This window comes from Natrix helvetica (assembly GCF_964273705.1).
Source record: "Natrix helvetica genome assembly, chromosome: 5".
NCBI classification, from domain to species: domain Eukaryota; kingdom Metazoa; phylum Chordata; class Lepidosauria; order Squamata; family Natricidae; genus Natrix; species Natrix helvetica.
The window spans coordinates 7,005,885-7,018,764 of NC_138551.1; the positions used below are offsets into that span (position 1 = coordinate 7,005,885).

The following is a 12,880-nucleotide window of genomic DNA, read 5'->3' on the forward strand; positions in this document are numbered from 1 at the left end:
ATATATATATATATATATATATATATATATATATATATATATATATATATATATATATATATATATATATATATATATATATATATATATAGTATATAATATTATATACTATTATTTCCTCTGCCTCCCCTGCCTCCCCTGACCGCAGGTCCCTGCTTTTTATGATCATAATTGCAATCTCAATCATTGTCACCGCCCCGAGTCCCTTTGGGGAGAGGGGGCGGTATAAAAATCGAAATAAAAGGTAAAGGTAAAGGTCATAAGTCAAGGACTTCTTGTAAAGATTGAGGTCAACTAGCTCTTGAGCTGACAGCTGGTCTCACCAACCGTTGGCATGAGTGAAGGTCTCCACTAGCTGAGCGGCCTCTTCTTGGATTTCAAACTCTATGCTTGTCTTCCCCACTCCAAGTTTCCGCATAGCAACTAAGCCGAATCGCCTCTGCTGCTTCCAGGTGTGTCCGTTGGAAAGAATAATGCCTCAATCAAACAGAAACAAGGGAGGGAAATAAATAAATAATAAGTTACTCTTTTATATAACAGCGCAAAATGTAACATGAAGGTGTGAGAATCTCGGCGCTGTTTTTCCTGTTGTAAATTACCGTACTTTTCAGAGTATAAGATGCACCGCAGTGTAAGACGCACCAAGATTTTGAAGAGGAAAATTAGAGAAAAGAAAGTTTTTGCACTCTGCAGACCTCCCAAAAATGGCCATTTTTTTTTTTTTTTTTGCGAAAATGGGCCCGGTTTTTGTCCCCAAAAAAGGGCATGAATAGCCTTTAGGAGGCTTGTAGAGTGCTCCTGGAGGCCGAAGAGGGAAAAAATGAGCAGAAAATGGCCTGTTTTTTGCTCATTTTTGCCTTCCCCAGCCCCCAGAAGCACTCTGGAAGCCTCCTAAAGGCTATGCACGGCCATTTTTGCAAAGGGGCCGGGGTTTCAGGATGCCAAAAATGCTGTATTCAGTGTATAAGACGCACCCAGATTTTCAGCCTCCTTTTTGAGAGAAAAAGGTGTGAATTATACTCTAAAAAATACTGTAAACACAAATGTAAGCAGTAAAGACAATACAGGATGACTTGCTAAAATTCCTTTGATATTGAGCTACAGTAAAATAAGTCTGAAGACAAGGACACCAGTTGGTGAGATGGGAACCTCCGCCGCCTAAAATTGAATAACTAAGTAGCACAGATAAGATAAAGGGGTCTGCAGGCAAGGTCAGGATGATGTCTTGAAATGAGAATTAACTTCAAAGAATGACTTGGGAGATGGGGAGAACTTCTTCTTAGGTGTTGTAGGAAGTTAGCACCCACCCCTCTCCTAGAGCAGTGTTTCTCAAACTTGGCGACTTTAAGTCCTGTGAACTTCAACTCCCAGAATCCCCCAGCCAGCATAGCTGGCTGGGGAATTCTGGGAATTGAAGTCCACAGGACTTAAAGTCGCCAAGTTTGAGAAACACTGTCCTAGAGGAATGAAATATCCAAGGAAATATTGAAAAGGCAGAATATTATATTTCCCTGGATAAGAAATGGAGAAACATGTTTTAACACAGGAAACAGACTAACTCTGAATAGTCCCCACTTTCCTTAATGGGCCATTAAAAAGCCTGGGCCAGCCTATTTTACACAACCATTTAAATAGGAGCCAACCGTGTGCCGCAGCTGCCAAAAAAGTCAACACAGTTCTAGGCTGCATAAACAGAGGGATAGCATCAAGATCACGTGAAGTGTTAATACCACTTTACAAGGCCTTGGTAAGGCCACACCTGGAATACTGGATTCAGTTTTGATCGCCACGATGTAGAAAAGATGTGGAGACTCTAGAAAGAGTGCAGAGAAGAGCAACAAAGAGGATTAGGGGACTGGAGGATAAAACATATGAGGAACGGTTGCAGGAACTGGGTATGTCTAGTTTAATGAAAAGAAGAACTAGGGAGACATGATAGCAGTCTTCCAATATCTCAGGGGTTGCCACAAAGAAGAGGGAGTCAAGCTATTCTCCAAGGCACCTGAGGGTAGAACAAGAAACAGTGGGTGGAAACTAATCAAGGAGAGAAGCAACTTAGAACTGAGGAGAAATTTCCTGACAGTGAGAACAATGAATCAGTGGAACAGAAATTGCCTCCAGAAGTTGTGAATGCCCCAACACTGGAAGTCTTTAAGAAGATGTTGGAAAGCCATTTGTCTGAAAAGGTATAGGGTTTCCTGCCTAGGCAGGGGGTTGGACTAGAAGACCTCCAAGGTCCCTTCCAACTCTGCTGTTGTATTGTATTGTATTGTACATAACAAAGATTTCCCCCCTTCAGCTCCAGGGTGATCGGATTAAGCAATGTTCAACCAAACATGGACTTAAAGCATAAAGGAGGAGGAGCTTCCTGGAGAAATGGCGGTCTGACATTGAGCTCCTTAGATCCACGGGGCTCTTTTAAGGGAGCAGGGGTGCTGCCGGCCCCCCTTTTACACCATGGGGGCCAGGTGTCCAATAAATAGCCACCCTGGATCTTTTTATGACCCAAGAGGGTCTTCCAGGGTGGTTTGAAGACCTGGAAAAGCTCGGAGAATGGACCGGAGATCTGCCGATGAGAGACGCCGCCCTGAGACACCGTTTTGAGACCGGAGGAGCTTGAGTTCGCCATTCTGGGATCGGAGGAGATTAGAGGAGATCGGAGGAATGGCGAAAGGCGAGGAAATGGCGTCCGGAGCGTGCGGGGGCATGCTGCTGTCGATATTGGAGGCTTGTGGCTTGGAGCTGGGCTCTGGGGCGGCGGCGAATGGAATGGCCGGCCCTGGGGCGGCGGTAATCCAAGTGGCGGCGGTGGCGACGGCTGGAAAGGCCGAACGCCGAATTCCCCGGCCTGCAGCAGACTGTTGGAGATGCTGGAGGTCGAACAGGAAGGATTGGAGGCCAGTAGGACTGGAGCAGGAAGGACTGGAGGCCGGTAGGAGCAGCGTTGGGGCTTGGAATGGTGGCTTTGGGTGCCAAGAACATGGATGCAGGCCAAGGCAGGACTTAAATGCAGAAGGCCTGGTAGGAGAAGGGCTGTGTTTCAGGAGGCTGCTTAGAGGCCGGGGGGGGGAGGTTTGCTGGGAACTGGCAGGAGGCTTTAACATCAGGTTTGGCAGGGGAGTTTTTACCTCCTGCCACCTGTCTCCATGACTGCACCATCTACCCCCCCCCTGCTGACTTTTGGATTAACAACTTGCCCCTGTGCGCGCCCTGGAGGATTACCTCCCTATCTTCGTCTGATTGACCATCTGCCCCTTGCCCATCACCAAGCAATAATCCAACTATCCCTCGCCATCCACCATTGACCACCCATCAGCCCCCACTTATTGACTGGCACCTGACCAGCTTACTACCATCACTACCCCCCCCCTCATCTAGGACTGGACAATTTTCTTCGCACCGGAACCCGGCTTTTTCAATTTTATTGGACTATGGCTTATTGGCCAGAACATCCTCAGCACATAGCCTAGGCCCTGATGAATTTTTAATAACATATGTATTCAAGGTTAGACCTAATCCTACTGCGGGAGTCCCCCCTCTCGCAGGTGTGGCCCTCCGCCCTTTCAAGGGCCCACCTTGATGACGGATTTATTAATCTCGAGAGGTGGAGGAAGCGGAGACTTAGGGGGTTTTTAGTTAAATGTTTTTTAAATACTTTTAGGGGTTTAGGGGTTGGGGGGGCGGGTGGGTCAGATCAGGAGCGATGACAGAGCCAGGTCACCAGGTGGGGTCATGAGCAGAAGGAGCGGAGAGGAGGAGGGGGGGAGGATATCATTCCCATACGGGGCTCCTTGATTTGAACAGTCGTAGGGAGGGGCAGATACGAGGACAGATTAACAACTCGCAGTCGGTTGGGAGACCGTGAGTGCTGGTTACACCCGGTCGCTTGTACCAACCCCCACGTTCTAGGTGGTCAGGATCTGCAGGCCCAGGGCATGAGGCTGCTGTTATGCAATGTGAGGTCCGTTGTCAATAAGGCCCCCCTCATTCATGATCTAATTTTGGAGGGGGAGCCGGACCTCGCGGGAATAACGGAGACCTGGTTGGGCCACGAGGGAGGTTTACCCCTCGTGAAAATGTGCCCACCAGGTTACCAAGCATTCCACCAGCCCCGGGCCCGGGGAAGGGGCGGTGGGGTAGCAGTGATTATCCGGGAGGACTTAGAGCCGAGGGAGTCCACTGTACCACAGACGTCCGGGTGTGAATCCCTTGTTGTGAAATGGGGCCCTGGGAGGCAGTTGGGCCTGCTGATAGTATACCTGGCTCCCTGCCATACATCAGCGACCCTGCCTGAGCTCCTCGAGCTGATCGCATCGGTGGCGGTTGAGACCCCCAAACTTCTAGTGATGGGGGATTTTAACCTGCCATCAGTGGGAGAAGCATCAGAGGGGGTTCGGGAGTTCATGGCTTCCATGATAGCCATGGACCTGACTCAACTGATTCAGGGCCCGACACACGAGGGAGGTCACACCTTGGACCTTGTTTTTGTCTCTGGCCAGTGGTTGAGTGATCTGGGAGGAGTGAACTTAACCATCACTCCTCTGTCATGGTCAGATCACTCACTCCTCCGACTTGACTTCCCTGGTGCTACCCCCCGCTGCGGGGAGGCGGAACCGGAAAGCACGAGATGGTTCCGCCCCAGGCGCCTGATGGAGCCAGATAGGTTCCAAACGGAGCTTGGGCCACCTCCTGTAGTCCTGACCCGCCCTCGGGTAGAGGACCTGGTGGCCGCGTGGAACAATGCGACTACCGGGGCCTTGAACCGGGTGGCGCCTTTGCGGCCTCTCCGGCGGCAACGATCCACACTGGCTCCTTGGTTCACCGAGGAGCTAAGGGTGATGAAGCGCCGCAAGAGATGCCTAGAAAGTCGTTGGAGATCCTCCCGGTCCGAATTTGATCGAGCACAGGTACGAGCCCATTTAAGGACGTACCTAGTGGCATTGAGAACGGCGAAACGCCAATATTGCGCCGCTCTCATTGCATCCGCAGAGAACCGCCCTGCTGCCCTGTTTCGGGTGTCCCGCTCCCTCCTGTTTCAGAGGCCGCGGGAGGCCCCTTTACAGGGTAGGGCAGAGGAATTTGGGAAATATCTGCAGGATAAAGTCGCTCAAATCCGGAAGGATTGGGTCCCCTTCAGCAGCCTAGTGGAGACGTCCGTGGCGAGTCTTGAGAAACCTTTCTGGGAGGAGTTTGACTCGGTTGTCATCGAGGATTTGGACAGATTGCGTGGACGACTGCGACCTACCACATGTTTACTGGACCCGTGTCCCTCCTGGCTTGTACTGGCATCCTGGGAGTTTACACGCGACTGGCTCCTGGGCCTAGTGAACGCTTCGTTGGGTGAGGGGTCTCTTCCGGCCACCTTGAAAGAGGCGGTGGTGAGACCCTTGCTCAAGAAGCCTTCCCTGGACCCTACGGAGCTGGCCAATTATCGTCCTGTCTCCAACCTTCCCTTTCTGGCGAAGGTTGTAGAGAGTGTGGTGGCTTCTCAGTTCCCACGACATCTGGAGGAGAATGATTATCTAGACCCGCGCCAGTCCGGCTTTCGCCCCGGGCACAGCACAGAGACGGCCTTGGTCGCGTTGGTTGATGATCTCTGGAGGGCCAGAGATAGGGGTTGTTCCTCTATCCTGGTCCTATTAGACCTCTCGGCGGCTTTTGATACCATCGACCATGGTATCCTGTTGCACCGACTGGAGGGGTTGGGGGTCCGGGGCACCGTTTTGCGGTGGTTCGGCTCCTACCTTTCTGGCCGGACGCAACGTGTGTTGGCAGGGGAGCAGAGGTCGACCCTAAGCCCCCTTACTTGTGGGGTGCCACAGGGGTCGGTCCTCTCGCCACTCCTGTTCAACACATACATGAAGCCGCTGGGCGAGATCATCCGTGGTTTCGGGGTGGGATATCATCTGTACGCTGATGATACTCAGCTGTACATTTCCACCCCGAACCACCCCAACAAGGCCGTCGAAGTCATGTCCCGGTGTGTGGAAGCCGTACGGGTCTGGATGGATGACAACCGACTCAAGCTCAACCCTTCCAAGACGGAGTGGCTGTGGGTTCCGGCCCCCCGGTTCAACCAGTTAATCCCATCTCTGGCCATTGGGGGCATTCAACTCGCCCCCGTGGAGCGGGCGTGCAATTTGGGCGTCCTCCTGGATGCCAGGCTGTCCATGGATGACCATGTGACAGCCATGGCCAGGGGGGCATTCCACCAGGTTCGCCTGGTGCGCCAATTGCGCCCCCTATTGGACCGGGACGCCTTACGCACAGTCACTCATGCGCTGGTGACGTCTCGCCTGGACTACTGCAACGCTCTCTACATGGGGCTTCCCTTGAAATGCACTCGGAGACTGCAGTTGGTCCAGAATGCGGCCGCGCGGGTGATTATGGGGAGTACTAGGTACTCCCATGTGACACCTCTCCTGCGCGAGCTGCACTGGCTTCCTGTGGTCTATCGGGTGCGTTTCAAGGTCTTGATTACGATCTTTAAAGCGCTCCATGGCTCAGGACCTAGTTACCTGCGGGATCGTATTCTGCCCCATACATCCCTACGACCCAGCCGCTCGCACAGAGAGGGACTTCTCCAGGTGCCGTCCACCAGACAGTGCCGAGGGGCGGCGCCTAGGAGCAGAGCCTTCTCTGTGGCGGGCCCAGCCCTGTGGGATGACCTCCCTCCGGATATTAGGACCACCACTGACCTCCGCTCCTTCCGTGTAAAGCTCAAGACCCACCTATTCCAAATAGCTGGCCTGGCTCAACCATAACTTCATAACGCTTCTGACGGGTTTTTTAATTCGGTAATTTTATTCAATGGGATTTTAAATTGTGTTTTTAATTGTTTTTCACTCATTAGTCTACCTCCTCCATGCACATGTATATGTCTTTGTTTTATGTATGTATGTTTGTCATTATTTGTATTTTATTTGTTTTGATTGTACGCCGCCCCGAGTCCTTCGGGAGAGGGTTGCGGCTAACATTAAAAAAATAATAATAATAATCTAAAGAGTTGCCCCTGCATGACCCCATGGGATTTTGACAACCAATCAGAATACATTTCTTACACAGGAACATGAAACAGAGAGGTAGGGTCAAACAGAGAGTATAAAGCCAGCAACTTTCAGCATCTCGCTCTCTTTTCTTCTTCACTCAACATCTGGAAGCAGGTGATTTCCCTTTTCTGTTCAGAAACTCAAGCCATGTGGTCCTGTCCACCATTAAACCATCTTTCCAAGCAGTCTCTAGTGTCTTTTTCCCTACTTGGAGTTGAACCCAGAAGGGCATTTCTTCCAACAGTGTCACGTGTAATGATTAGAAAAGTATAAATTGTATTGCTTGAAACCTGTTTTTTGCACTCCTTGTCCTCAAGGCATTGGGAAGAGTCTGGGAGGCCGCTCTTGCAACCGCTGTTTCATTTCTTTGCAATAAACCTTTTAATTTTAATTTTGCATTGTGAGTATAAGAATTGGGTTTCAATATCTCACAAAAGTGAGAAATGGTTACTCGTATAAGAGAGTTGCATCAAAGTTATGAAATCATCGGCTTGAGCGTTCCTGGGTGCCCCCTGAGCTGAGTTGTTTTCTTGCAGACGTTTCACGACTCAAACTGCACAATATCATCAGGGCTAGCAGAGCTACAAGGATCTTGACAAACTTGAACACTGGGCCCTGTCTAACAAAATGAAATTCCATGGAGAGTAAAGTCTTACACTCAAGCAAGAAAAACCAGAAGTAGATATATAGACTGGTTGAAATCAGACTTAGTAGCAGTAATTGTGAGAGGGATCTTGGAGACTTAGCGGACAACCAGCTAATTATGAGCCAGCAGTGTGTGGAACAGCCAAAAAAGCCAATGCAATCCTAAGATGCATTAACAGAGAGATACAATCAAAATCATGTGAGGTACTAATGTCACTCCTAATATCACTCTATAAAGCCTTAGTAAGACCACACCGAGAGTACTGCATCCAGTTTTGGTCACCACGCTATTAAAAAGATGTTGAGATTCTAGAAAGAGTGCAGAGAAGAGCAACAAAGGTGATTAGGCTTAGCATCTTAGCAACAAAGATGATTAGGCCCAACTTGAACATTGGGCCCTATCTAATGAAATGAAATTCAATGGTGAAAAGAGTAAGGTTCTACATTTAGGCAACAAAAACGAAATGCACAGGTACAGTATATAGGTGGTACCTTGCTCAGTAGTAGTAACTGTGAGAGGGATCTTGGAGTCCTAGTGGACAATCATTTAAATATGAGCCAGCAGTGTGCAGCAGCTGCCAAAAAAGCCAACACAGTTCTAGGCTGCATCAACAGAGGGATAGAATCAAGATCACGTGAAGTGTTAATACCACTTTATAATGCCATGGTAAGGCCACACTTGGAATCCTGCATTCAGTTCTGGTCATGACGATATAAAAAAGATGTGGAGATTCTAGAAAGAGTGCAAAGAAGAGCAACAAAGATGATTAGGTTGCAGGAACTGGATATGTCTAGTTTAATAGAAAGAAGGACTAGGGGAGACATGATAGCAGTGTTCCAATATCTCAGGGGTTGCCACAAAGAAGAGGGAGTCAAACTGTTTTCCAAGGGACCAGAGGGTAGAGCAAGAAGCAATGGGTGGAAACTAATCAAAGAGAGAAGCAACTTAGAACTGAGGAGAAACTTCCTGACAGTTAGAACAATTAATCAGTGGAACAGAAGTTGCCTCCAGAAGTTGTGAATGCCCTAACACTGGAAGTCTTTAAGAAGCTGTTGGATAGCCATTTGTCTGAAACGGTATAGGGTTTCCTGCCTAGGCAGGGGGTTGGACTAGAAGACCTCCAAGGTCCCTTCCAACTCTACTATTGTATTGTAGTGTATTGTATTGTATTATAGGGGCCTGGAGATTAAAACATAGGATGAACAGTTGCAGGAACTGGGCCTGGCTAGTCTAGTGCAGAGAAGGACCAGGGGAGACATGATAGCAGCGTTCCAATATTTGAGGTGCTGCCGCAGAGAGGAGGAGTGTCAAGCTACATTCCACTATCTCAGGTGTTGCCACAAAGAAGAGGGAGTCAAGCTATTCTCCAAGGCACCTGAGGGCAGGACAAGAAGCAATGGGAGGAAACTAATCAGAGAGAATCAATTTAGAACTAAGGAGAAACTTCCTGACAGTTAGAACAATTAATCAGTGAAACAGAATTTGCCTCCAGAAGTTGTGAATGTCCCAACACTGGAAGTCTTTAAGATGATGTTGGATAGCCATTTGTCTGAAACGGTATAGGGCAGCGATGGCGAACCATTTTTGGCTCGCATGCATAAGCGGGGGGAGCGCAGGGGGGTCGTGCGCAGGCATGCCACACCCACAATGCAATGTGCGATGCCCCAGCACGCATATGTGCATGACAGGCACGACCCCCCATTTCTGGCGTGCTTTTTTCACCCTCCCCAGGCTCCATAGGAGTCTGGGGAGGGCTAAAAAATCCTCCCCTGACCCCTGGAGGCCCTCTGGAGGCTTCAGGAGCTTCCCTGAAGACTCTGGAGGACTTAAACTGGCCCTATGAGGAAACTGGAAGTCCATTCCTGAACTTCCGGTTTGCCCGTAGGCCCATTTTTCTGCGCTCTGGAGGGCCGGGGGAGGCTCTATTTGCCCTCCCCAGGCTCCTATAAAGCCTCTGGAGCCTGGAGAAGGCGAAAAATAGCTTTAAAAAGGCTGAACTCAGCTGGCCAGCCACACATGCCTCGCACGCCCTGACAAATGGCTGCCCATGCCCTCTGTGGCACGCGTGCTATAGGATCGCCATCCTGGATATAGGGTTTCCTGCCTAGGCAGAGGGTTGGACTAGACGACCTCCAAGGTCCCTTCCAACTCTGTTATTCTGTGATTCCATAAGGGTCTCCTGCTTGAGCAGGGGGTTGCACTAGAAGACCTACTGTAGCAAATAAATAAACAGAAGGAAAGGGGGGGAGTGGAAAAAGTACACTTCACAACTTACCTTTTCCTTTGGACAGGTCTCTTAAAAATGGGGTCTCTACTCGCTCAGAGAAGTAATCAGCATGGTCGATCAACCCGTGTTTTACAACTTTGTATCCTGATAGCACTATTACAGGTAAATTCCACGCCAGTAACGTGTAAATGTTTCCGTAACGTTTCGCAAGCTGCCGGGGGGGTGAGGGGGGGGGAGGGAGAGAGAGAAGAAGAAGAAGCAACAATACATTCAGGTGAAGAAGAATACAGGTAGTGCTCAATTCACAACCACAAATGAGACCAAAATTTCCACAAGATGGTTGCCAAGGGAGTTTTGCCTTGTTTTACGAATTTTCTTGTCACAGTTGTTGTTGGGTTTTTTGCCTAGTAATTTTTATTGTTTTTCTCTTTTCAACATATGTTACAGTCGTTATGTCAACATTTTGTACATTGTCATATGGTCTTATCTATACATGTTTTTCTCTTTTCACCATATATTATAGTCATAATGTTAACATTTGTACCTTGTTATATCATCTTATCTATATATCTGTTTATAATATTCCGCTTCTATATTTACATACTTTTATACACAGTTCTATACGTATTTATATATGTTGTTTTTGGCTAAATTATTTTTCTTGTTTTCTAACCATTCATACCAATTATTCCAGATTTCATAATATTCCGATTCCTCTTTATCTTTTAATTTTAGGGTTAATTTATCCATCTCTGCGCAGTCCAGTGTTTTTTCTATCATTAATTCGTCCGGGGGAGTAGTAGTTTGTTTCCTTGTCACAGTTGTTAAGTGAGTCGCTGCAGTTTTTCAGTCAGTAACAGGGCTCTGAAGTGAATCTGGCTTCCCCATTGACTTCGCTTGTCAGAAGGTCGCAAAGGGGGATCACATGACCCCAGGACATTGCAATGGTCATAAATACGAGTCAGTTTCCAAGCGTCTCGATTTTAATCCCATGGCCATGGGGATGTTGCAGCGGTTACAAGTATAGAAACGGCCATAAGACAGTTTTTTTTTCAGTGCCATTGTCGCTTCGGTCACTAAATGAATGGTTGTTAAGTGGAGGACTACAGATAGTCCTCAACTTACCACAGTTCATTTAGTGACTGTTCGAAGTTACAACGGCACTGAAAAAAGTGACTTATGACCATTTTTCACACTTACGACCATTGCAGCATCCCCACAGTCATGTGTTCAAAATCGAGACACTTGGAAACTGACTCGTGTTTATGACAGTTTCAGGGTCTCGGGGGGGGTCATGTGATCCCCTTTCACCCCCTCCTGACAAGCAAAGTCAATGGAGAAGTCACTTAACAGCCCTGTCACTCACTTAACCAACTGCGGTGATTCACTTAACAATGGTGGCAAGAAAGGTTGTAAAACAGGGCAAAACTCACTTAACCAACGTCTCGCTTATCAACAGAAATTCCGGGCTCAATTGTGCTTGCGACTCTATTTGGTTCCTTCTTTCACAGCAAGTAAGAGGTAAAAATTATCATCATCATCAGCAACAAACCATGATCATCATTCCAAAGAGCTGCTCTTCGCTTTCCGCATTGGACTCATAACCGCCTTTCTCAGTCTGTTCCTCCTCCTGGTTTTGCTTTTCAGCCAAGATTCCTGCTGTTTTTGCCCTCTCACCTTTCCTTAATTTCCCTGGTTTCTCTCCATCTATCGTTTTCTATTCTAGCATCCTTTTGAACACATTACAATAGCACTTAGACTTATCTTCCACTTCACAGTGCTTTTACAGCCCTCTCTAAGTGGTTTACAAAGTCAGCATATTTGCCCCCCAACAATCTGGGTCCTCATTTTACCCACCTCGGAAGGATGGAAGGCTGAGTCAACCTTAAACCGGTCAGGATTGAACTTCTGGCAGTGGACAGAGTCAACCTGCAATACTGCATTCTAACCACTGCGCCACCACGCCTCTTCCTCCCTCCCTCCCCTTCCTTCCTTCCTTCTTCCTTCCTTCCTCCCTCCCTCCCTCCCTCCCTCCCTCCTTCCTTCCTTCATTAGCAAATTAGCAATAGCATTTAGGCTTATGTACCACTTTACAGTGCTTTGCAACCTTCTCAGAGTCAGCATATTGGCCCCCAACAATCTGGGTCCTCATTTTACCCACCTCGGAAGGACGGAAGGCTGAGTCAACCTTGAGCCAGTCAGGATTGAACTTCTGGCAGTGGACAGAGTCAACCTGCAATACTGCATTCTAACCACTGCGCCACCACGCCTCTTCCTCCCTCCCTCCCCTTCCTTCCTTCCTTCCTTCTTCCTTCCTTCCTCCCTCCCTCCCTCCCTCCTCCCTCCCTCCTTCCTTCCTTCATTAGCAACTTAGCAATAGCATTTAGGCTTATGTATCACTTTACAGTGCTATGCAACCTTCTCAGAGTCCGCATATTGGCCCCCAACAATCTGGGTCCTCATTTTACCCACCTCGGAAGGACGGAAGGCTGAGTCAACCTTGAGCCAGTCAGGATTGAACTTCTGGCAGTGGACAGAATCAACCTGCAATACTGCATTCTAACCACGGCACCACCAGGCCTGTTCCTCTCTCCCCTCCCCTCCCCTCCCCCCTTCCTTCCTTTCTTCCCCCTCTCCCTCCCTCCCTCCTTCCTTCCTTCATTAGCACTTAGCAATAGCATTTAGACTAATATACCACTTTATAGTGCTTTGCAACCCACTCAGAGTCAGCATTTTTGCCCCCAACAATCTGACTCCTGCGCCAGTGATGGGTTCCGGCAGAGACTACTGCCGGTTCACTGGCACAGTGGTTAGAGTGCAGTACTGCAGGCTACTACTGCTGATCACCGGCTGCCTGCAATTTGATGTGTGCTGCGCATGCATGTGCAGTACAACTAAAATTGCTCTGCGCATGCGCAAAAGCAGGATGGCGGCACTATAGAGAGAACTGGTTCAGGG

General features: G+C 48.6%; 1 protein-coding gene across 1 annotated transcript in view; it reads right to left on the bottom strand.

Moving 5' to 3' along the window:
- LOC309393805 (cytochrome P450 2J2-like) overlaps window positions 1-10,076 on the bottom strand; it is a gene marked incomplete at its 3' end in the record, with an annotated part of 38,106 nt that extends 28,030 nt beyond the window's left edge. Inside the window, exons 1-2 of the mRNA XM_081956300.1 lie at window positions 9,971-10,076; window positions 328-477 (exon numbers count right to left, since the gene is read on the bottom strand). Of these exons, the coding sequence (XP_081812426.1) occupies window positions 328-418 (91 nt within the window). The 5' untranslated portion in view covers window positions 419-477; window positions 9,971-10,076. The remainder of the gene's footprint in view (window positions 1-327; window positions 478-9,970) is intronic.
- Window positions 10,077-12,880: the final 2,804 nt, after the last annotated feature.